The sequence below is a fragment of the Schistosoma haematobium genome, chromosome 2 (assembly GCF_000699445.3).
Source record: "Schistosoma haematobium chromosome 2, whole genome shotgun sequence".
Lineage (NCBI taxonomy): Eukaryota > Metazoa > Platyhelminthes > Trematoda > Strigeidida > Schistosomatidae > Schistosoma > Schistosoma haematobium.
Genome location: NC_067197.1, coordinates 32,027,071 through 32,050,873, shown reverse-complemented (window position 1 = coordinate 32,050,873; position 23,803 = coordinate 32,027,071). Strand labels below are relative to the sequence as shown.

General features: G+C 37.0%; 1 protein-coding gene across 3 annotated transcripts; it reads right to left on the bottom strand.

Annotated features, from left to right (window-relative positions):
• Nucleotides 1-22: 22 nt before the first annotated feature.
• On the bottom strand, nt 23-22,159 carry GLIPR2_5 (Golgi-associated plant pathoproteinsis- protein 1). 3 transcript variants are annotated; one of them, XM_051214963.1, is made up of 9 exons: nt 20,010-22,159; nt 19,904-19,975; nt 19,579-19,779; nt 14,686-14,786; nt 10,639-10,728; nt 9,170-9,268; nt 6,127-6,268; nt 3,012-3,092; nt 23-1,501 (listed from the first exon to the last, which is right to left on the bottom strand). In XM_051214963.1, the coding sequence occupies exons 1-9, from the start codon at nt 20,242-20,244 to the stop codon at nt 1,320-1,322; spliced, it is 1,203 nt and encodes a 400-aa protein (XP_051068149.1). In that variant the 5' UTR covers nt 20,245-22,159; the 3' UTR covers nt 23-1,319. The 3 variants fall into 3 exon arrangements, with proteins under 3 accessions (XP_051068149.1, XP_051068150.1, XP_051068151.1); XM_051214964.1 differs by having other exon boundaries at nt 19,579-19,867; nt 19,904-20,245; XM_051214965.1 differs by lacking the exon at nt 10,639-10,728 and having other exon boundaries at nt 19,904-20,245.
• Nucleotides 22,160-23,803: the final 1,644 nt, after the last annotated feature.

Genomic DNA, 23,803 nt, shown 5'->3' with positions numbered 1-23,803 from the left:
ACCTCAAATTAAGTCGTCCAGTAATGTGCGAAACTTGTAGATCCTCGGTTCGATCTTTTAAAACAACAAATAGCAATTATTACAAAACACGATGGCACTTGACTCTTCTAAAATGCAAACAAATAAGGCCAAGAGGAACCAATATTAGCAACTACTTATAATTCGTAAAACTCCTCACAGATGATATACCACCAAACTTTTGGGTTCACATACAAAAAACTTATTATATTACCTTCCTCATTAGTTTGACCTAGAGAGATATTGTGCAAATGCAGCTTGGTATGAAGCTAGATTTACCTCCATATGACATTTTTTTGGTTGTTTCGTTTGGTAGAAATATATTAGAAGAAATCTGCATTTTATTTCACATGTACATTATACTTCTATAACTCTAGCAAGTAATTAGTCAGAATCAAGTTTGTATTGTTCGTTCCATAAACTTAAGTTTTCATCTGTTTAGACAGCCCACCAATTTTTTTCGGATCTGTTTTGACTATATTTTGAGATGTTTCAAATATGTAGGTCTTTATTGTAGTTACTGAAAACACCATGAACATAAAAGTAATAATTTGATGCTCACTAGCTTTATTTAACTTATAAATAATCATATTAACGAAAATAGGCTCATCGTTACCCGAAATATTACTTGGCTCTTCCCTGTATTTCAAATAGTTCTGATAATCACTTTACGAATGGTATCATTTTTTAGAAAAAGGAAGGATTATTTAGACTGTAACAGCTTTCGAATAAAGCTATTTTAATCGAAATCCAATGAAGTATAATTGGTAGTTAGTAAATCCAAGTGAATTGTTTTTATATATTGAAAACGATAGTTTAAAATCTTATCATATAGAAATTTCGATGTAAAGAGAAATTATTGTGTTACGAGTACATTATATTCAATGTTTTACTAGCAGTGGAGTGGATGACGCACGTCTCTTCCTATTTTGGACTCGTCAGCTGGGTGTACCTGCATCTGAGTTGATGTTCACTCTTGGACTCAAACCCAGTAGCGTTCGCTTAAAATGCCATCGCGTTATCCACTCAGCTACTGTGTCCTGTATTCAATGTTTAGAGTAATCGAAATCAACTTTAAAATATATTGATACATTCCAAGTAACGTAAGATTAAAATGAACAAAACAATAAGAATATTAAAATTATCTAGATGGTGCATAAAATAACTTTTGAAGAAACATGATAATTAAAAATAAAATTATTAATTCAGAAAGGTTGTTTGGAGAACAGCAGCATGCGATGGGATATATCTGTTCATTTGATTAAAGGTTTCAGTAACTGCTCAAATTATGCGTCTGTATTTTACTTGACAGCTTTTTTAACATTATTTTGAAATTGACTTGTCACATTTCCTGGAGGATGATACAAACAAACCAAAATCAGTTTCGAATCTTTATGCAAGTCCTTTCCTGATTTGTAGGATTGACTTGCAATACCAACTCCAATCCTTTCAGAACTTGACCATACAATTTGAGTAAAATTACCTAGAGCAATCAACATGATGATCGATAATAAATACAAATTACGTAACAACGTAATGTTTTAGGTCTCAGATATAAACAAATACAATTTCGATATAAATCAATGATACTAACCAATAACAGGAAGTGACGATGGAACTAGTCATTTGATGGCAGAGACTTTTCATTCAGTCACTAAGCAACTACATTTACACCGTGAACCTGAGAAATCCATTATTTTGCCCATTAAATAATTCCTAGTGTCAATACATAAATCCATCGAAAGAAAGCAACGCAGGCAGTTTTTATAATATATAACTCAAATAACGTTAAGTGAAAAATCCTACTGCCATCTAGTACTATTCTGACCTTGAAAAATCGAGATGCAGAAATACATATCTTCGGGACCATATGTGAGACGAAATTAATGGCCACTGGTGAAGAAAGGGAGTTCTCGACGTAGCTAATTCGGGGGACGGTAGTTCATCACGAGCTCTAATCCTACCAACGGTAGTGAAGTAAAAACCCTTTAGTGTGTTGATGCACTTGCTTAGTACACCCTTCAGTGACATACATGGTGAAAAGACTTCTTGACCAGCTTACAACGTATAGGTGACATGTTTTTTGTTCGTCGTATCTCACCACCCAAACCATAGGGAGAACTTAAGAGACCTATCCTAAGTTAACTATTAGTGTTAGCCCTCCGACAATAGACCCAGAACAAAGAAAATGAGACTTGCTGAATAATATTAACCAAGTTGACAAAGAAAAGGTTTAACAATTCTCCAGGCTAATTATTTTCTAAACTACAAAAATATCATTGAAGAGGATTTTATATTTACGCAAATATGGAAACAGGGCTTATGTGAGGATTTATTCAAGTGTAAAATAAGTGCACTTTCCATTTTGAACTAATGGTTCTCAATAAAAAAAATACTGGTTAGAATCGTACTTCCAATCAACTAAATTAGATTTGAAATGGTTTTGAATTATCCCGTTGTTTATATTTTCAACTGGAATTTTATCAGTCTTGGCATATGGGCATCTCGTGTGTATTGCCTTGATATAAACATTACGACAAGTTGGTATAGAATGCAGCTAGCATTGGAATCCGGGACAAGCATTTCGTCCTATTTTGATGTTCACTCTAAGGACTCGAACCCAACACCGTTTGTTCCAAATACAATCGCGTTGGTCAGCTGATGAATCGAAAGTGGGACGAAACTCTTCCTAATACTAGCCATCTTCCATCTATTCTACAACTAGATTAAAGTTCACTGCTCCAGGATAATTACACAAAAAAATTTACTGAATGATAAGGTTCTAATGTAAATAAGGAATTTGGTAATGATATTCCTTCAAACAACATTCTTGAAATGAAAAATCTTTTGACCATAAACAATTGGGTAAAAACATACGATTAAAATCATGATATATGAATCTGAGAAAACTATAGATTTCGCAAAAATTTATCAAGATACATAAATCACACAATTATAACAGAATATAAAGTCATCAAATTCATACAAATTACCTATACCCTGGATACTATCCGGCTCGGAGTTAAACTTATATTTTTCCGATTCTTGATACCAATGTTCAATTAGGTCTTTGCCTTGATAAAAAAGAAACATACTAAAATTATTTAACAACATAAACCTAAATATATCTTTCTCTTAAGAAGTAAATTTCTTAATACAATTAAAAAGCTTATGTGAAATACCATACAATATATCATGATTATCAGAACTATGTGAATTATTAAGGCAATTGATTTCAAACAATCTGATCACAAATGTATTTGTTAAAAACATTCATATATGAGAAACAAAAGAATGTTGAAATGATATGAAACTCATCACGCTGGATAAGTATAATATTACCAGGGTAAATTCAAAGTGAGAAAAAGCTGTCTTTGAACAAATAAAAGGAGTTTGAATTTTCGTTTGGCCAAGATTCCAAAAAAACTATAGAATATCCCCTAGACAATTTTTGTGCAAAACCACAAAGGTTGAGTTAAGATCAATCTTATAACCTGTTTCAACTAACTGTTTAGCAATAGACGACGGTGGAGGTTTATCATCTGGTTCGATTATGTCATTTGATTTTATTAGTTTCTGTAGCCATTTCCGTAAATGTTGAAAAACCCCGAAATTGCAAATCACGGTTTCTCTTCCTCATGTATATGTAGCCACAAACTTATATGTGATTAGATTATTTCATTTATTTACTTAAACATTTAAATATTGGAACAAAGGAGCACCATTACACGATAAAAATGGTATTGTGAAGAGACAGAGGAAGTTGAGTATAATAAAAATGAATAGAAATTAGTGTGTGAGAGTGAAGTAAGTATAATAATAATAGATATAGTTATTATTATTATTATTATTGTAAGAATGGTAGAAGCAGTTCAAAATTTGAAAAATTCCCATATTGTAACTTAAAACAACATATATAAGCGAACAATATTGTTTTCGATTAGATCGTCATTAGGCTTTACTCTAATCTACAGCAATATTTATATGCATATACGAAATTATTAAACCAATCAAGGTAGTTTATGAGTCAATGGTAACAATGGAATAGATTACATAAATAAACATAATATGTGAAAAGTACAAATTGATAGTGTGATGACAGGTGTACTAGTTTTGATAAGAATAATAAAGGCTTAAATCAACGTTACATAGAACGATAGAGCGATGGGTTCACCTCTGGTTCCTATCCTTACGGACTTTTTTCTCGCGAAACTAGAAAATGGACCTCTCAAAGATGCTATTGATAAGCTTGACTTCTACTGTCGTTACGTTGATGACACTTTCATTATTGTCGATCAGAACATTAGAAAAGAAGAACTATTTAACAACAAACATCCAGCAATTAAATTTACATGTGAAGCGGAACTCGATAATAAACTACACTTCCCTGACGTTTTGTTAAACAGAAAATAAAATGGTTCTATCAGTAGAAGTGTGTTCAGAAAAAGCTCTTCATCAAACCAATACACACATTTCGTAAGCTTTGTACCCCTTCATCATAAGAGGAACTTAGTCAAATGTCTGGCAAATAGAACTATTGAGATATGCTCAGTCGATACAATTGATAAATAATTAGAACTCATACAAAATATGTTGATTGAAATGGGTTATCTACAGGTTTTCCTGAAGAAACACTTGCGTGTAACGAGTAAGAAAATAGCGACACCAATGGCTACTAAGGAACCTCTCTTCTTGAGGCTGCAATTCAATGAAGATGTAGCTGGTGATGTACTACGTGACAGACTGATTAATGCAGTGAAGAAAACGTTTAATGCAGCCACCTCTGTCTATGGTATTCGACCAGATCTATGGTGATTCCCTAACTAAAGGATAAGTTACCTGGTTACGCCAATTCTATGTGTATCTACGAATTCAGCTGCTCCTGTGGAGAAAGCTATATTGGGCGCACTACCGGACAACTGGACCAAACAGGTAGTGAACACCTCCCTTCGTGGTTAGGAATAGGTACTGTCAAGACAATACGCAGCTTGGTTCTACCACACTTGGTCGATATCGGTCATGCAGTAGACAGAAACATGCCATTTAAAGTTCTTTATCGTATTCCTACTAGTTTTCCTTATGGTGTTCGATCTTATCTCTTACACATAGCAGAAGCTATAGGAATTCGAGCCAACAATCCAAGTCTTTTTGTTCATAAGAAATTTGTAACACCCTTAGCCTTAATAAATGGTTTTATTTATTTTCTATGCTCTTCGTTTATTTTTCTTCACAACCTCCCACCCTTTTCTGTTCTCAAATATACGCTTCACGGTCCAGTCATCTGAACACCTCCTATTATGTAATCTTGAATTCTTTCTATGAAAATTATTTCAGTGTCTACATTTCTCTAATCACTGACCTATTTCCGCTTATGTAACATTGGTTTAAGCCTTTATTATTGATATCAAAACTAGTACACCTGTCAATAGACAATCCAAAAGAACAGTCCTATTCAACAAATTGAAAGCGACCCTGATGTTAAAATGATTCGAAACACATAGCACTAATAGATCACATAGTTTTGATAATCTTCGTCTTGATATTACACTACTTAAATTTACCAAAGGCACTAATTATTTTAAATATCTTATGATCACTTCTATTACGAAAAATGTGTTAGCCTTTTTCCTAGTCAAAAGTGACCACAACTCTTCACTACTATGTGATATCTTAAAGTTTAAAGGTCTTGCAAGTGAGATGGATGGTTTACATTATGTTTTATAAATCTGTATTTTAAAAAAGAAAGAAAGATTAGTTCAGCGAAGAGTTCTCTTTTCGGCGAATTCATTTTCAAAGCTGTACAATCGCAAATATATATACTTATTTTGACAGGGTGATAATAATACTGATAATAAACTTCTGTTATACATGGTGACAGTGAGGTTAAATAAACAAAGGTATTAGAAAAAAAATTTAAAAAAACAAGGAAAGTTTGATAGTTAATGGCTTCTAGTATTCCTTGTTTGAAAGCTAATCATAAGTGAGAACAGTTATACTTACAGGAAGTGATCTAATTAAACCAGTGCCATTTATTTGTGTACATAACAGAAGACAATATGGGATGTGCATATAAAAACGATGAAAAGTTGAAAAACCAATTTTACTTACAATTATGTTCCATTGGTCCATTTGACCAGCGACTTCCCAAATTTTCACCGACTTTCATACCACGATATACATATCCACTATTGGACAAATGAGATTGTTGAAGCAAATGATCAGCCCATTGTTGTGCCATATTCGAAAGATCCTATCACAGAACAGGAAATGTGTGAAACTTCAGAATAAGAAATTTATAAGTGTAGATACTATTTCACTGTTTAACGAATCTCAAGATGCAACTAAGATATGATCAGGGAAGAAACGAAAATGGAATAAAATGACCTTTATTTTTTACGGTTTATGTTACTCAGTGACGGTTAATTCAATTCCAAAAATAACGCTCGGATTTTGAGATATACGGTGATTGGGGTGGGAAGGGAAAATAATATGACCTTCTTGATTGGATATTTATACCTATCAAACTTGTGTTCACAATACAGAATTTCGAAATCGAAACCAAGTATTTATTATTCATTGAATTTTTGTAATAGGTAGTAAACTATTTTGAGTAAACTACGGTGTCTTTCCAAATAAGTACATAAAACGATAGCTGACTCACCGAGATAAACTGATATTATTTTATCACGTACTTAACCAGCGCTATTTAGCATAAAATGAAAAACTTTACCACACATAACAAAGCGAAGACAAATACTACTATGTTCGAATCCAAGTTATATCTGATAAAATATCGAACGAATTAACTGTATGGTCTTAACGACTAGATTTGGGGAGTTAGGATGGACCAACAAATTTGAACCCGATACAATCAACTGGTTATTCCCTTACTTCTGTTATTCAATTTTCGAGGCAAAACCAGTCTTAAATGTGAAAAATCCAGGGTGGTACATGCAAACTGAGACTAAGATATAAAGAAAGGTGTTTATAATGGCTCTATTTATTAGGAAACAAAATGTATCATAAGAATTACGTACCTTCAAGTGAAGCCCGGTTTTACAAAGACAGGAACAAAACTATACATATTGAAGCATCTAACGTCTGATAATTTTCATTCAAGTTAACTTGTGGAGGCGTCAATGACGATTCGGACTGGCACATTATGCCTTGAGTTTTGTTGATAGAAGAGTGATTTCGTCTGTCACACTTCCATTAAAGTTCGCATGACTTCCAAGGCATGCAAAACTTTTAGATACTTTCGTCAGCTTACCACTAAGTTTGAAAGCAGACACCTTAAAACCCAGTGAAGTGAAGGAAGCCGAATATCCTAATTAGAGATTATAATTACCATATGTTTTAATGAGATTTAGTTAGCCTTTATGTTATTATAAAGCGAGACTTTATAAACTATGTAACGCAGCTCATAATGCCCTCCGAACAGAGATTTACATCACCACTACACGCTTCAAGAGCTATTCTTGTGTCGCATATATTATAGATCACTTACTTATGCCTGTTAACCGTCGTTGAGGTGCATAAACCACCCACCAGCATTCTCCATCTAAAACCGTCTTGAGCAATGCTTTCTAGTTGCTATTTATCCTTTTCATGTCTGCTTTCAATTCTCGACGCAGTATGTTCTTTGGTTTTCCGTTTCCCTCCAGGATTACAAGTTAGCGCTTGCTTCGTGATCCAGTTTGGTGATTTCCGTAACGTATGCCCTATCAACTTACAAAGACTTTTCCCGATTTCCTCTTGAGCTGGTAGCTAGTTTGTTCTGTTCCATAGTAGGTTGTTGCTAGTGGTACCCGGTCAATGGACATTGAGTATCTTACATAGACAACTGTTTATACATACTTGTACATGTTTGATGATGGTTGTGTTAGTTCTACTAGTTTCACCACGTTGCAGTAAAACTGTCTTGACTTTCGTATTGAAGATCCTGACCTTGATATTGGTTGACAGTTGGTTTGAGTCCCATATGTTCTTCAACTGTAGGAATGCTGTCCTTGCTTGGCCAATCTTTGCTTTTACGTCTGCATCAGATCCTCCTTGTTCATCGATGATGCTACTCAGATACGTGAAAGTTTCCACCTCTTCCAAGGTTTCTCCATCAAATGTGATTGGGTTGGTGTTCTCCGTGTTTCAATTGAGGAACTTGCTTTTTCCTTTATGTATATGGAGGCCTACTGATGCAGAGGATTCTGCCACTGTTTGTCTTGACCTGAATTTGTTGGTGTGTATGGGATAGAAGGTTTAGGTCATATGAGAAGTCCGAATCGTCTAATTGCATCCAACCTGTCCATTATATTCTGTGTCCCTCCTCAGGTGTGGAGGTCTTCATAATCCAGCCAGCCACCAGAAGAAATAGAAAAGGGAGGAGTAAGCAGCCTTGTTTGACTCCGGTCCTCACTTGGAATATATATATACGAAATTGAGAGGACGAAAAGCGAATGTCCGGCGCTTTAACCGGATCGGTGGACATGAAGAGTCCACATAGGGGAGTTGCAAAACCCTGATTTCAAATCAATGGTGCACATGGGCTCCAGTATCCTGAAGGAACAAATGGCGCATGAACCAATCGTTGGTCACTGGCTACCATGAGACTGCATCTCCTTACGATGCTCCACTGCCTTGTGGATCAGACCTTCAGGTCGAAGGCTCCGGGTGTGGCCCCCTAAGAAAACCACCTGCCTCGGTTTGGGTACCCAGGAAGTATCACAGCCCCCACACATATCAAATGAGATTTTTGTGGCCTCCTTTTGGTGCCTCCTTGTACCAATATCTATGTGTTCAAATAAATAAATAAATAGATGTGTAGTTTGCTACTTTCACGTCAACTTATACACGACCATTCTACGAAACAAACTTGGGACATTCACATCTCGCAGAAAGTAAGAATGACATAGTTATCTACCAACAGTAATGAGTGATTATTGTGTTATATTATGAATTGACTGAATTTTGAAATATGAACCAGTTGATTCCAGTTCAATGGTATAAAGTCCACATATCAATAGCAAGACCTAACAAAATTTTGAGTATTCTTTTTGTTTACAATTACTTCTTTTAGAGATTACAAGTGAATAGTAAATATCATATATTAATTATTCAATAAAAAAAGTAGAAAATGAAAACTATATTAACCTACTTGATCAAGTACTAGAGGATTGGAACCATGTTGACTACGATACTGATTATGAAGTTGAACAACTGAGTGAATGGATTCTTGGAGTTTCTTACTATTATCCTGTATAGTATGGAAAGTTATTTATAACAGAATAATGTTATAAAGTCGTTCTAATACTAGTTTCATATAACTGTTATGTGTGCAAGGCGTAGATTAACCCGATTAAGAAAAAATAACTGATAGAGTCTTAGAATGATGAGATCTTATGAAAACTTAACAAAAAAACAATAACGGAGACCAAGAAATTAATGTATTTACACAAATGAGCAGCTTACAGTACACTGGGAAATTACTATTATTACTCCTAATATTATATAATTCTCATTATACAGGAAAGTACTTAACACAATAGTACAACTGGATATGCTTCACGTGAAATGAGATAACATTGTTGAGAAATAAAAGTGAGAAAGGTCAGACAATAAATAAATAAATAAATAGGTATATTACTGATAAAAAATATACAGTTGGAATCAGACCATAAGATAGACTTCACTTAATTAGAAGAGGCAATTCACTAATTATGACGAACACGATAGAGAGTCATGGAAAGATCGCCAGTGTACTCAATTATGAGTCATTTCTGATACTGTCTCAATCCACTAGATTGCATAAAGAATAAGGACCAGACAGATGACTAAAAATCAAACAGAGAGACGTGTACTTGTTAACTGGGTGGATATTATCAATAGTTTTCCACGATAAACTGTTTCCTGTAATTAACCAGGTATTCTTACTGATGAGAGAGCTTCACATTTGACACACCTCTCAAGTGGACCATTTATCCTATAAAAATACTGTAAAAGTCGTTATTTATAAGGGCGTTTAATAATATCATCAACATCAAGATAATAATGGTTTTGCAAAAATTAGATTAGCCATCCCGCAACTTTAGTGAAGTACTTATCAAATACTATAAGTTCAAGTTGCTTTTTAATCATCTTTTTTGTCATAAAGTATGATAAAGATGGATGTTTTAAAGCCGTCACATACTGCAATGACACTTCTAGTAAACTGACCATATTATCACTTTTGAGTCGGCACTAAACCACAATCTAACTGATTTACAATACCGAAATACTTTCCACCATGGATTAGCCCTAGCTGAGTGGGTTTTACAAAGCAATAAAGGACTTAATAGATGTTTCATCCCATTTTTTTAGACTACTCAGTAGAACAGATCCATGATTTTACAAGGTATCAAACTCAAGATCTTTAAGCCTCAAGGCACGCGTACTATATCCAAACTACTGGTTGCGAATCTAGCAGTAAACACCATCAACTTCATAATCTGTGAAAATAGCCAGTAAAACAGGCAAAATTATCGAAACACGAACAATAGGGAAGAAATGTTGTTTTTTTAATAATTTAATTACTACTAACTTAACTGTAGTAAAAATAGAATATTGTAAAAAAAATTTAAAACTCACAACTAAATGGCCGTCTGGTGAAATACTTGATTCCGCTTTTTTCTGGTCTTTACAGGCATCTGTATACACTTCGTTGACACATCGCCTTGTCTACATTAAAAAAATGGACTCTTTAATACTTGTTTAAACTCAAGAGTTACAAAAGTTGTTATTAATGACCACATGCGACTAGGAAAAAATAAAGTGAAGGATGCAACAAATAAAGTTGGAGAAGTGAAATGTAAGGGAATTAACGTTGTAAAATTATTTAACAAGTTTATTAATGGTGGAATAGAAATATAACAATATTGAAAAACATTACTATTTCAAAAGTCAATCCGCTGACTAATTTAAGAAACTAGTTCATTATTTGCTCATTAATGTGCATCGATCAGTTTACCTGCTCATATGGAGCGGACTATATTAACCGCACAAAGAGAGCTGTTTCAAAGCACAGCTCTGAATATTATATTGCCTGGCTATCTAAAGGACTACAAAAGTCAATCTAAAACTTAATCCTGAAAGATCTAGTTAATTCTGGTCACTCTGCTTCACCAAAATCCCCCCTCAAAATTATTCAAACAGCCAAAAGAATCGGCTCAGAAAGAATATAAATAATATAAAAAAACAATGTACAGCAGAGGCTATAGCTATCCAGATTCAAACGTCACATTTGTTTATAAAAACAGTATGTTCAATCACTCATCCTACCATAGTCTTAACCTTTCTTTTTGTCTTCCACCATTGCTTTTTTCTACTTTCTAATTATTTTTTACAACCTAATTAACCATTACTACAACTTATGACTATTTTGCTCTTAATAACTATCAAATGGAAAAATTTCCTTAGCTGATGGAGGATGTTACTACATAACTTTTTTTTCAATATATGACCTTTGTAAAAAATTTGTGACATAATGCCACTTTAAGTTTCTTATTGTACAATACTATCCTATTTTGTTATAGACTGCTATTTTTGGCAAAAAAATAACTATAAATACGATTGTGAATGAAATCGTTAAGAAGATTTTCCTTTGCTGAATTATCTCTATTGCTTTTCAACAACACAACGAATCTCTCTCTCAACGTAAATTGTGTTAATGACATTTTCAATTGATCAGGCAAAAATTTACATTGGTCTACATTGACACACTTCAAACAAGGGGTTAACAGTATGATAAGCATAGAATTCGGAATAATAACAGATTATGCTATGCGAAACCACTACTAAAAAGTTGACTAAATGGCTGGGAGATTTTGCTCTCTTGATTTAAAAATAGCTAGGTATTGTACGCAAGGAGATACTACCTAAGATTTCATAAGTAGATGCTTTGAGGTTCTAACTGACTGACACTACACACATAAAGGCAATAAATGTTCATAACACTACCCATTAACTGACCCATTGTTTTGAACTGAACGCTTACATAAGAACATAAAAGAACTAATCCTAGGGTCAAAACAACAGAAGAAATATTCCATTTTTTACCTAATCTGACTAAATACAATTTTTCATTCTAAAAAAAAACAAAAATATTCAAATTATTGATTATACTAGCGACTCGTAATTTACAAAGGCTGTCTGTCAATTGGCTGTAACATTCCATTACTTGAACTAGTAAATATTATAAACATAACCGCAAGTAAATAATATCGTCTAAACAAAAACACAAGGTTAAAAATGTTGCTAGAAAAGAGTAAAAGATTATTGCATATCTCTTGTACAACAATCTAGATGATTAAATCATGTTTGGAATGTTAGTATTACAACGACAAAGAAAAAACTACACTTGAATCTAGTATCTGATCCATAGTTTTGATGTACCTGTGTGTAGTAATACTTAACAATCCCCTAGACCATACCAACGGTGGACTTATTTAGACCATATTACCATCAGTCATCGTTAGAGAAGCTCGATAGACGACTGCCACTCGTTCTGAAATGTATGGTTAAACTCTAATCATGCTCCAATACAAGCGTGCATTTGCTTGCATCTCACTGCGCCCAGGAAAGCCATATTAAGAAGACCCATTATAGTTAAACTCAGTGGTGAAAAAGCCGAAGGTAAATTCTAGAGAAAACTGAAGTCATACTTTGGTCATTTTGAGAACGAGGCTGACCCAGATGTTGTCTGGAAAGATATACAAACAGCGATGCAAACAGCAGCGACACATGTTAGTGATTTGAAACAAAGGGTCACGAAAAACCAGTGGATTTCTCCTAAGACTATTGTACTGACAGACTATCGTAAACTTACCCCATCAGGTTCCGAACACAATGAAGGGCAAAAACAAATCAGACCTAGGCTAACCAAAAGTCTACAGAACGACCGTGAGCAGTGGTGGGCAACGAAAGCAAAAGGCGGCGACTATAGGGAACACAAGACAGCTCTACAGACTAATAAAAGAAACTGGAACTAATAAGCCAAGTGTAAGTGAAACTATATCGGGAAAAGACGACACTTATCTGCTCTCAGCCCAGACGTTTAGAACGATGAGAGGAACACTTTAGAGAGCAGGGTAGCTGGCCTTCAGCAACTTTACAGCCACCCAGCATTCCCAAACAGCCTGAATAGAATATTGAAGTAGCCCTCCCCCGACTCTAACTGAAGTTCAAAAGCCATAGCTAATCTGAAACGAGGAAGAGCAACTGGTTCAGATCGATTAACTCCAGAGGTCTTTAAGGATGGAGGTCCAATTTTAGCGATTAGGTTGACTAATATTTTAGCTAAAATCTGGGAGTTAGACGTTATTCCATCTGACTGGTCACAATCACTTATCGTCCCAATATATTAGAAAGGGTCAAAATCATCCTGTGACAACCACAGAGGGATTAGTTTGACTAACATAGCATCTAAAATACTAGCCTCGATAATTATCAGACGCCTAACTAACACTCGTTAACTGCAAACACGAGAGAACCAAGCTGGCTTCAGACCTGGTCGTGGCTGCATCGACCACATATTCACCATTCGTCAGATTCTAGAACACAGGCATACTTATCGACGTCCGACAATGGTGGTCTTTCTCGACTTAAAAGCAGCATTTGACTCGGTAGACCGCGAGATTCTGTGGCAGTGTCTGTCATTGAAAGGCGTACCCCAGAAGTACATAAACCTTGTGAAGGCTCTTTACTCGAACACTACTAGTCGAGTCAGAGCTTATGGCGAACTGTCATCTACTTTTGCAACCTCAAGCGGTGTCTGTCAAGGCTGTCCACTTTCTCCATTTCTGTTTAACTTCATCATAGACCTACTGATGGAAATAACATTCTCGTCGACTGAATTCTCGGGTATTGATCTCCTACCAGGAGGTCCACTTATCGACTTAGAATACGCAGATGATATAGTCCTGTTTGGTGAAGACGCTGACAAAATGCAGAGTCTTTTGGTAGCACTAGGCAACAATGCCAGAATGTTTGGAATGCGCTTCTCTCCCTCTAAATGCAAGCTGCTGTAGTAGTCGAACGCGTCGACAACTTCACTTATCTTGGAAGTCTGATCAGTCCTAATGGGCTGGTATCGGACGAAATCTCAGCACGGATTCGAAAAGCTCGTTTGGCTTTTGCCAACTTACGTCACCTTTGGCGAAGGCAAGATATCCGTCTATCAATAAAAGGACGAGTATACTGCGCGGCAGTCCGTTCAGTCTTACTTTACGGCAGCGAAACATGGCCTTTAAGAGTAGAAGACACCCGTAAGCTACGAGTATTTGACCACAGATGCCTTAGAAATATTGCTGGCATCTGCTGAGATCACCGGACAAGTAATAGTGAGGTTAGGCGCAGAGTATTAGGGAATAATGGTAAATCAGTTGATGAGGTTGTGAATCTTCACCAACTGAGATGGTTGGGTTACGTGTCACGTATGCCTGAACACCGATTACCACGACGCGCAATCCTAACCGATGTTCAAAGTGATAGTAAAATATATTGCTTGCTATTTTCTTCAGACTCCTCATCTTAGTTATATCTTCGATGAAATAAAGGTTAGGACACGACAAGATTAATGGAAGAAAATCAGAAATAAACTGAGGAAACGTTAAGCAACATAAATGAAGATAATGGTACCTTTCCTTTATCATCAGTCAATTCAGAGATCTCTCTTCGAACATTGTACTGTTTCCCATCACTTTCTGTCAGTGTTTCAGTAATAACTGTCTTCGGAGTATCTGAGGAGGAAAAATATGGTGGTTCGATAAAAACAAAAGTATTCAACTAGTAAGTAATATCCCTAAAGCTACTTTTTAAACTTATTAAAATATAAACAACTCAGTAAATCACATTGTCAGTCATCGTTAATAGAGAACCTGGGAAAAGTCTGTTTCCACACTTTATATCAACCCAGTAAGACAGAGAATTAACAAGATGAAAATAAAGACAGTGAGTTTAACTACTCCCTGTGACCCAATTTTACATATTGTTCAACTTTTCCAACAATCGACTACAAGTATTGCGTGGCCCCTAGCCAAGAAATATACACCGAGAAACATAACTTAAACTGTGAATCTATGACTTCATGGATTGACATAATATCTTGATTTACCCACCCTTGGCTCTCATCTTACCTTCTCTTATACCAACTTGAAATGCACATCCGAGTAGGCATTGGTTGTACACGAGTAAGATACATTTTAACCCCCTCAGTCGATGAGGGTTTATATCTTAATTAAAAAACTTTCTCTTTTTATTTAGTACTCTAAGTTTAATTGTACTATTTTTCGCTTGATGGTTCCGCTGCATGTGACCGGTACTACGAAGATACCTGTGGTAAAACATTTGCAGACAACACATAGACTCATCGAATAAGCAAGCTATAAGTCTCAATTCAGCATGACAAGTAACATGAGTAACAGTTCTTGCTTATTAGAAATAATGGAAGCCCTGAGGCCGTTTGAATGTCAATACTTAGAGTTGAGCAAACGGATCAGTCAGTCAGTCAGCTACAACGTAGGACCAGGCTCATATATTCATCGGTCCAGGTTGCCATACTTTATTAACACAGCAAGATGAACACCGGATTCATAGGAGTGGTTAGGTCAAACGTGGTAATATATAGGAGAAAGATTGCATATAAGGATACAGTACAGGAAGAATTAGTTAGTAGAAAGAAAGATATGAAGTGATTTTAATTTCTTAGTTTAAGGGAAGACAGGGAGTGTATGCACCGACGCCATTGAGATCGATTCTGAGCCATGTCACCAAGAGTTTCCAACAATCGGTTACGAAATTCACGCGGACCCCAACCAAGTAGTCTGCATCTACAAACATGGCTCAGACTAGAGGTTAGTGTCTTCAAGCACTGATGCCACGTTTTGGTTTGGCCGCCCCTAATTCTCTTCCAACCATCTCTAACACCCGTTAGCATTGCACGACGTGGTAATCGGTGTTCAGGCATACGTGACACGCAACCCAACCATCTCAGTTGGTGAAGATTCACAACCTCATCAACTGATTTACCATTATTCCCTAATACTCTGCGCCTAACCTCACTATTACTTGTCCGGTGATCTCAGCAGATGCCAGCAATATTTCTAAGGCATCTGTGGTCAAATACTCGTAGCTTACGGGTGTCTTCTACTCTTAAAGGCCATGTTTCGCTGCCGTAAAGTAAGACTGAACGGACTGCCGCGCAGTATACTCGTCCTTTTATTGATAGACGGATATCTTGCCTTCGCCAAAGGTGACGTAAGTTGGCAAAAGCCAAACGAGCTTTTCGAATCCGTGCTGAGATTTCGTCCGATACCAGCCCATTAGGACTGATCAGACTTCCAAGATAAGTGAAGTTGTCGACGCGTTCGACTACTACAGCAGCTTGCATTTAGAGGGAGAGAAGCGCATTCCAAACATTCTGGCATTGTTGCCTAGTGCTACCAAAAGACTCTGCATTTTGTCAGCGTCTTCACCAAACAGGACTATATCATCTGCGTATTCTAAGTCGATAAGTGGACCTCCTGGTAGGAGATCAATACCCGAGAATTCAGTCGACGAGAATGTTATTTCCATCAGTAGGTCTATGATGAAGTTAAACAGAAATGGAGAAAGTGGACAGCCTTGACGGACACCACTTGAGGTTGCAAAAGTAGATGACAGTTCGCCATAAGCTCTGACTCGACTAGTAGTGTTCGAGTAAAGAGCCTTCACAAGGTTTATGTACTTCTGGGGTACGCCTTTCAATGACAGACACTGCCACAGAATCTCGCGGTCTACCGAGTCAAATGCTGCTTTTAAGTCGAGAAAGACCACCATTGTCGGACGTCGATAAGTATGCCTGTGTTCTAGAATCTGACGAATGGTGAATATGTGGTCGATGCAGCCACGACCAGGTCTGAAGCCAGCTTGGTTCTCTCGTGTTTGCAGTTAACGAGTGTTAGTTAGGCGTCTGATAATTATCGAGGCTAGTATTTTAGATGCTATGTTAGTCAAACTAATCCCTCTGTGGTTGTCACAGGATGATTTTGACCCTTTCTAATATATTGGGACGATAAGTGATTGTGACCAGTCAGATGGAATAACGTCTAACTCCCAGATTTTAGCTAAAATATTAGTCAACCTAATCGCTAAAATTGGACCTCCATCCTTAAAGACCTCTGGAGTTAATCGATCTGAACTAGTTGCTCTTCCTCGTTTCAGATTAGCTATGGCTTTTTGAACTTCAGTTAGAGTCGGGGAGGGCTACTTCAATATTCTATTCAGGCTGTTTGGGAATGCTGGGTGGCTGTAAAGTTGCTGAAGGCCAGCTACCCTGCGCTCTAAAGTGTTCCTCTCATCGTTCCAAACGTCTGGGCTGAGAGCAGATAAGTGTCGTCTTTTCCTGATATAGTTTCACTTACACTTGGCTTATTAGTTCCAGTTTCTTTTATTAGTCTGTAGAGCTGTCTTGTGTTCCCTATAGTCGCCGCCTTTTGCTTTCGTTGCCCACCACTGCTCACGGTCGTTCTGTAGACTTTTGGTTAGCCTAGGTCTGATTTGTTTTTGCCCTTCATTGTGTTCGGAACCTGATGGGACGAGTTTGCGAGAATCCATCAGTGTGATAGACTTTGAAGAAATCCACTGGTTCTTTGTAACCCTGTAATTTAAGTCACTAATAGATTTCATTGCTGTTTCCACAGCTGTTTGTATATATCTCCAAGCAACATCTGGGTCAGCCTCGTTTTCAGAACTACCTAAGTGTGACCTCAGTTGTTCCTGGAACCTACCTTTGGTTTTCTCGTTACTCAACTCAGTTCTAATTGGTCTTTTTAATGTGGCTTTTTTGCGTCCAGTGAGGCACAAGCAGATGCGTGCTCGTATTAGGGCATGGTCGGAGTCCAAGTAGGTACTCCAGAATGAGCGATAATCTTCTACCGACCCTCTCCAACGATGACTGATGGCAATATGGTCTATTTGAGTCCATCGTTGGCTTGGTGCAGTCGGTCGCCACGTTAGACGATGTCTCTCCTTATGCTTAAACTTTGTGTTTGCTAAAAACAAACGATTATCTGAGCACAGTTGCAGCAGACTATCACCATTATCTGTTCGCTGTCCCGGTATACTAAAATATCCCCCTAAATGCCTTTCTGTTTGGTTTAAACTACCTATCTGGGCATTAAAGTCACCTGCTACAAGTACTATGTCTGAACGTTTAGCTTTCTGAAGAAGTTTGGATAGCTTTCTGTAAAATTCATCTTTCACTTCATCTGAGCTGCAGTCGGTGGGAGCGTAGGCAGAAACGACGAAAAGGCAACGACGTGTGTCCCTATACTTCCGAGTTCTTACGGAGCCGTTTAGCCGAACACCACATAGACGACTGTTGACGGGGATCCACTCTAACAGTGCTTGTTCCGCCCTCATGCTTAGTGCTATGCATACACCTGCCAGTCCACGAGAACTGGCCATCGGGTCACCAGATACACGGAGGGTGTATCTCGTTGGCCCTCCGTTTTGCCGAGGTGAGGTCAAGTGAATGACCACACTGGAATCCTGTATGCGTGTTTCGGAGACACAGCATACATCAATGGTACGAGATTCTAGGGTTTTAGCCAAGGAAACCCGCTGACCGATTTGACATAGGGTGCGTACATTGAAGGCTCCAATGTGTAGTTTGGAGCGAGGTTTCAGTAGACCTGTGACAGTGTTTTGAGCACTAGAATCGTTGGCTATGGTGACACTTGAGGGGGAAGCCGAAAAAAGAAGTTTAGCGTTTGAAGTTGATGTAGGAGGAATAATAGGAATCGAAGAGGGAGGTTGATTATGAATACAGTGGTCTTGAGTGCTGTTAGAGGTATGAGGGCGGTTATCACTTCCCGGTTGCCCACACCGTGGAAGGGTTCTTCTGGAGGTGCCCGAAAAGGAAATCGGATTAGAAGTGGTCTTAGTGACCTGGGAGCGTGACCGCAGTGCCCAAGAGACAACTGCTTGAGGTCGGTCACACACGACCTTTTTATGGGCAATTTTTGTGTTAGCTCCGTACTTGTTGAGACCTTACCGCCAGAGACGGATATCCGTGGGATAAGGCGAGGTGTGCATTTTTAGGGTCGACCTTTTCTAACCCCACCCCTCCTTGTGGGAAGGCAGCATCGCTGTCATGCTGGTTGTCTGAAGGAAACACCTTACTGCTGTCACACCTCTGTACAGTCAGCAGTACGACTTCGCCTTCGGACCTTGGGTTTGTTGCTTTTATTCTTACCGCTCTTCAACCGACCTGTCTGGCATGGTAGGACCTTGGTGAACGGTTGTTCCAGCCAGTATAGCTCGATCGCTTCATCACGATAGGCAAGCCCGACCACCACGTCAAGGTAGCAACAACGGTCACTAGCTTGTTGACAAAGTCTTTGACCGTAGCCTCGCAGAATCTGAGTGTTCATTAGTGATAAAGAATATTTTCCTTTTATGATAATGATATCTGCCTGAATATGTCGGAAGGAGCAAAACTCCACTACAACGTTTTATGTTGAAATGAAAAAATTCAGAGAAAATACTTACCATTATTTAAAGCAAACGTGTTACGTATTGGTTGTTTAACGCCCTCCACTGATTCTTTTGGACGAAAAACATTCTCTAGGTAACGACCTAGTACATTTCCTGGAGGACGATAGTGAGCTACAACGACACATTTTCCAGGACCACAGGCTTTACCGAAGCCAACTTCACGAGTTGAACTCCATACCAGTTGTGTAAAGTTACCTATATTGTAGGAAATACTTGGCTGTTTATGTAAGCGAAGAAAAGTATGACGTGAAGATTATTGGAATAAGACTAGGCTCAAAGTTAACTTAAGTATTCACAAAAATTACGGTATGTAACTAACCTGCAGGTCCTTTACCGTTTTCATAATTATAATTTTCGGCATCTGAATGCCACGTATTTACGACTTCATGACCTAGACAGTTTATAGTTGAAACATAAATGATAACCTTGCATATCCACATGAGTTCCTGTGCTTGTGCGTACACTGATACTTTCACCAACTTCACCTCGACTGGAAAGTGGACTATTTTTTATCCCATCTTCCAACAATAGTGCTTCGGCCCAATCCTGGGCTGTTTTATCTAAAGCGAGACTATGTCGTAAGGCACATACACCATGAAGAAGTCTTTTTTCATTATGTGCTCTGAAACAATCTTCTCTAAAGTCATCTAAGAGACTCATCTATAGAGAAACATCAAGATAAATTCACATCTATAGAGAGCGTATGGAAGATTACCCACTTTACATAGCTTTACTAATATCTTTCGTTTACTTATATTACCAAGACAGTTTAGAATAACAGAGTAATGTCTTGGCAATAAGAATTACGATAGTGCAATGCTTAATCAAACCCAATGACCATAAATTATAAATGGCTAGGCTACAAGATCATGTCACTTTTCAGTGATAAAATTATTTCTAGTGACCAACACTACCAAAGCGGTTTGATCAGGAAACTAGCTTATCATGATGAAGATATTATGGAAAATGAAGTGGAACACTTATTATTTGCTATCCTATTTGAGTTCGGTCAGTTTGGGAGTGCTGATGGAATGCAGTAAATTCCAAGTCTACGGTCGAGGTTTTGCTGCTAATCGCACTATATTGTGAAAAATTAGGTGTTTTTCACAAACAAACATCACCATCAGTAATGTCATTTTCCGAACGTTGTGAAATACACTTCATTTAAAACAACCCAACTGTACCTATTGTGATATTTATCATGGTAACTCAAAAACAATGTACATATATGTGAACTCAATATACAAAAAGGCCATGACGGATCAGACTCAAACAGTTGTCTATCAGGCTTTGCACAAATGAATACAGGTCTACGAAACAAAAAATACTGACCCAACTAAATGTTTAACTTCCACAAATAAAAAGCTATTAGTCGCCTAGTGAGCCACCAGGAATTGATAACAGTGTGCATACCTTTAATCATTTTGAATGCTAATTGTAGCGTTAAACGTGGTGTCGTCTAGTTCCTATTTCCGTTACTAACCTTACTCATTAGCTTCATCTTCGTATGTACAACCGACGTTTACAACCGCACCTTATGGGTTGTTATTCGCAGCCCCGTGAAAACCTGCTTTTGGTGTTTGAGCCTTATGTTAAACGATTTCAGTTACTAGAACTTACAAATTATAAACCGCTATGTCTCCAAAAAAGGCACGGATTAAGTACACATGTTCAGTAAATCAACATCTAGCCAATGATGAATGCTAGAACAATTTATACACCAAACTCCACAAAAGCTTCTCATAGTCATGCAGATATACATAAAGCAATAAGAGCAATTTTCAACTGAATTTCAGCCGAAAGTAACGCGTGCTGAGTATTAGGAATGGTATATCGAAAATTCGAAAGGTGATGATATCCACTACTGTTTAAAGTTGTAACTAAAACAAACAATACAGCAGATGAGCAGATTATATCACTTCAAAATATCGATACAGGAAAGCGAAACATACACTAGCCTTCCAAGAGAGAATACATAGACTTCAGTCACCATTTTGCTTATTATTAACTTCGTGCACACATAAACCACAATGAAGAAGAAAATACAGTATAAGTACTACTCAGAAAATGCAGGACAGGTAGTTCGGACAATACTTAATGGACAAACTAAAATACTTCGCAGGCAAAATGGAACAGAACACTGGAAACCTAATTAGTTATACGCAATGGAAGGTCTCTGAACTGACTATCAGCTAATAAGTCACTAATCTTCGTTAGCATTTGTGTCGTACTCACAACGTAAGTATGAAAATGAGAAATACAATTCGTGGTTGCCAAGCAAGTAAGGATACACGTCCGAATGATACAAGTGCTAAACTAATTTTTCTAAGAAAGCTTATATTTTAGAAAAGTTTTTCATGAGATAACTTTACTCGATTTAACTACTTATGTAGTTCGCTGTGCTTTCCCACATGTCCGCTGGTCTTAGTGGGTTTTCGATGTAATTCTATGTATTTTAACTATTCTTTAAAACGAGGAGTTTTAGTTAAATGGTCGTTCCGAGTCTGTTCATGAGTGGAGATAATAAAGAACCACAACACAATACCCCCGGAAATTCCAGATGTTTATAATTTTCTTTTTTTATGACCTTGAGACCTGACGCGTTCAAACGGTTCAAATGGCTGTGGATTTTAAAAAGAAACTCCAAGTATTTCACTTACTACGAAGCATTGTCATAAATATTAACTTTATCACCGGGTTTCGGTGTGTTTGTTTTACTTAAGCATTACTTGGTTGAAAGTTGTGGGTTTCCCGAATATTTGTGTTTTACATAAGTTGGAATAGGAAGTAATAATATTAAGGACATGAACTTATTTTCTTTCCTGTTTTTTTATAGATGACTGAAACATCTATTCTGTAATCTCAGTTGGAGCGGATTAGAGCCTTTCAAAAGTCGTGACTTTATAGTCAGTAGAAAGGTGTAGAAAGCATTCAGCATTTGACACAGGGAGAAGGCCGACAATGATGGACGCGGGAATATTGATTCAATTCAGTTGGATGGCATGGTTCAGCCTCGCATACGCGTTCATTCTGTATAATTTGATTTTACTCACGTCAAATATATTATTCTGTCTTTAGCTCAAATATATTCTTCAGAAGCACTAGACGTTACATAGCTTATTCTTATGGTGGGATAAGTCAGAATAGACAATTACAGGACTTCCAAGTAGAATCTTATAGATTAGATAGTCATATCATGACAAATCTACAATTTTAGGATTAGTTTTATTATAATAATAGTACTAATAACGAAGTAAACTATAATCCTACAGACGCACTTTCCTTTCTTTACGCTTGTCAAGTTTTATAAATTGGAACAGTTTGATGTAGTTCATGTAATCTTTCACAAATCATTTGTTTAACAATGTCGTGTAGTCACAGAACTTAGGGTAGTATCTAACCATAATATACCCATGATTTTGAGTCTCTTGCTAAACTTACATAGGTTTAAAAGATGTCACGGCCATTCAGTTCTTGATAGCGCAATTGTCTATAACACTTTCTAGTCGTATATCTCAAAATTAGTCAGGAATGAAAGAAGTTAGAGATTACAGTTGGAAGTTATGCAGTCCGTCGAGAGGTGCGTGATCTTAGCTAGCTAATCGTCATGATAGTGAGTTTAATGGGACTAATGAAGTCAGATTCAGTGTTGAATATCCATAAACTACTCAGTTAGGTGATCTATTTACTGTTAGGGCTCGTTCTCTCCTAATGAGGTAGTTATAACTCTAAGACAATACCAACAAAAAGTTTAAACTAAACGACCTTACTTTTTCGTAAATTCCCTTTTGATAGCTTACTATATCTGTAGTGAACAAGAACATGTGTGAAGACAATCGAGTGCATTTGACACGAAATAACAGAGCATGTCACTAAAATCTGAGAACCATATAGTAAAAACATCAATCCATCATATCAAACTTGACTGTTCCTATCGCAAACGTCCATCGATTGTCTCAGATTTCATTGTTCATGCGTTTTCATTCCAATTGCGTTCCGTTCCCGTTCTTTCCTCATCGACCTTCTACGGAAGTACATTCTATGCCTGACCACTGTTAAATACTACATGTGTGGATATAAGTAACCCACACCACACATTCACTAGCGTCTCATTACTTTTTCATGCTCTAAGAAGTCATAAGATGTATAATAATGAAATGTACAATTAAAAGTTCGATTCACCGCATTGCTCCTAAATTTTTCATATTTTTCAGTAGTT

Excerpts from the sequence above, each read along its gene's own strand:
- GLIPR2_5 (XM_051214963.1), bottom strand. The coding sequence starts at position 20,244 with ATGAGTCTCTTAGATGACTTTAGAGAAGATTGTTTCAGAGCACATAAT. Across the intron at positions 19,780-19,903 it reads AAACGGTAAAGGACCTGCAG|GTAACTTTACACAACTGGTA; the intron begins GTTAGTTACATA and ends CCTACAATATAG. Across the intron at positions 10,729-14,685 it reads TGACTGATGATAAAGGAAAG|ACAAGGCGATGTGTCAACGA; the intron begins GTACCATTATCT and ends TTTTTAATGTAG.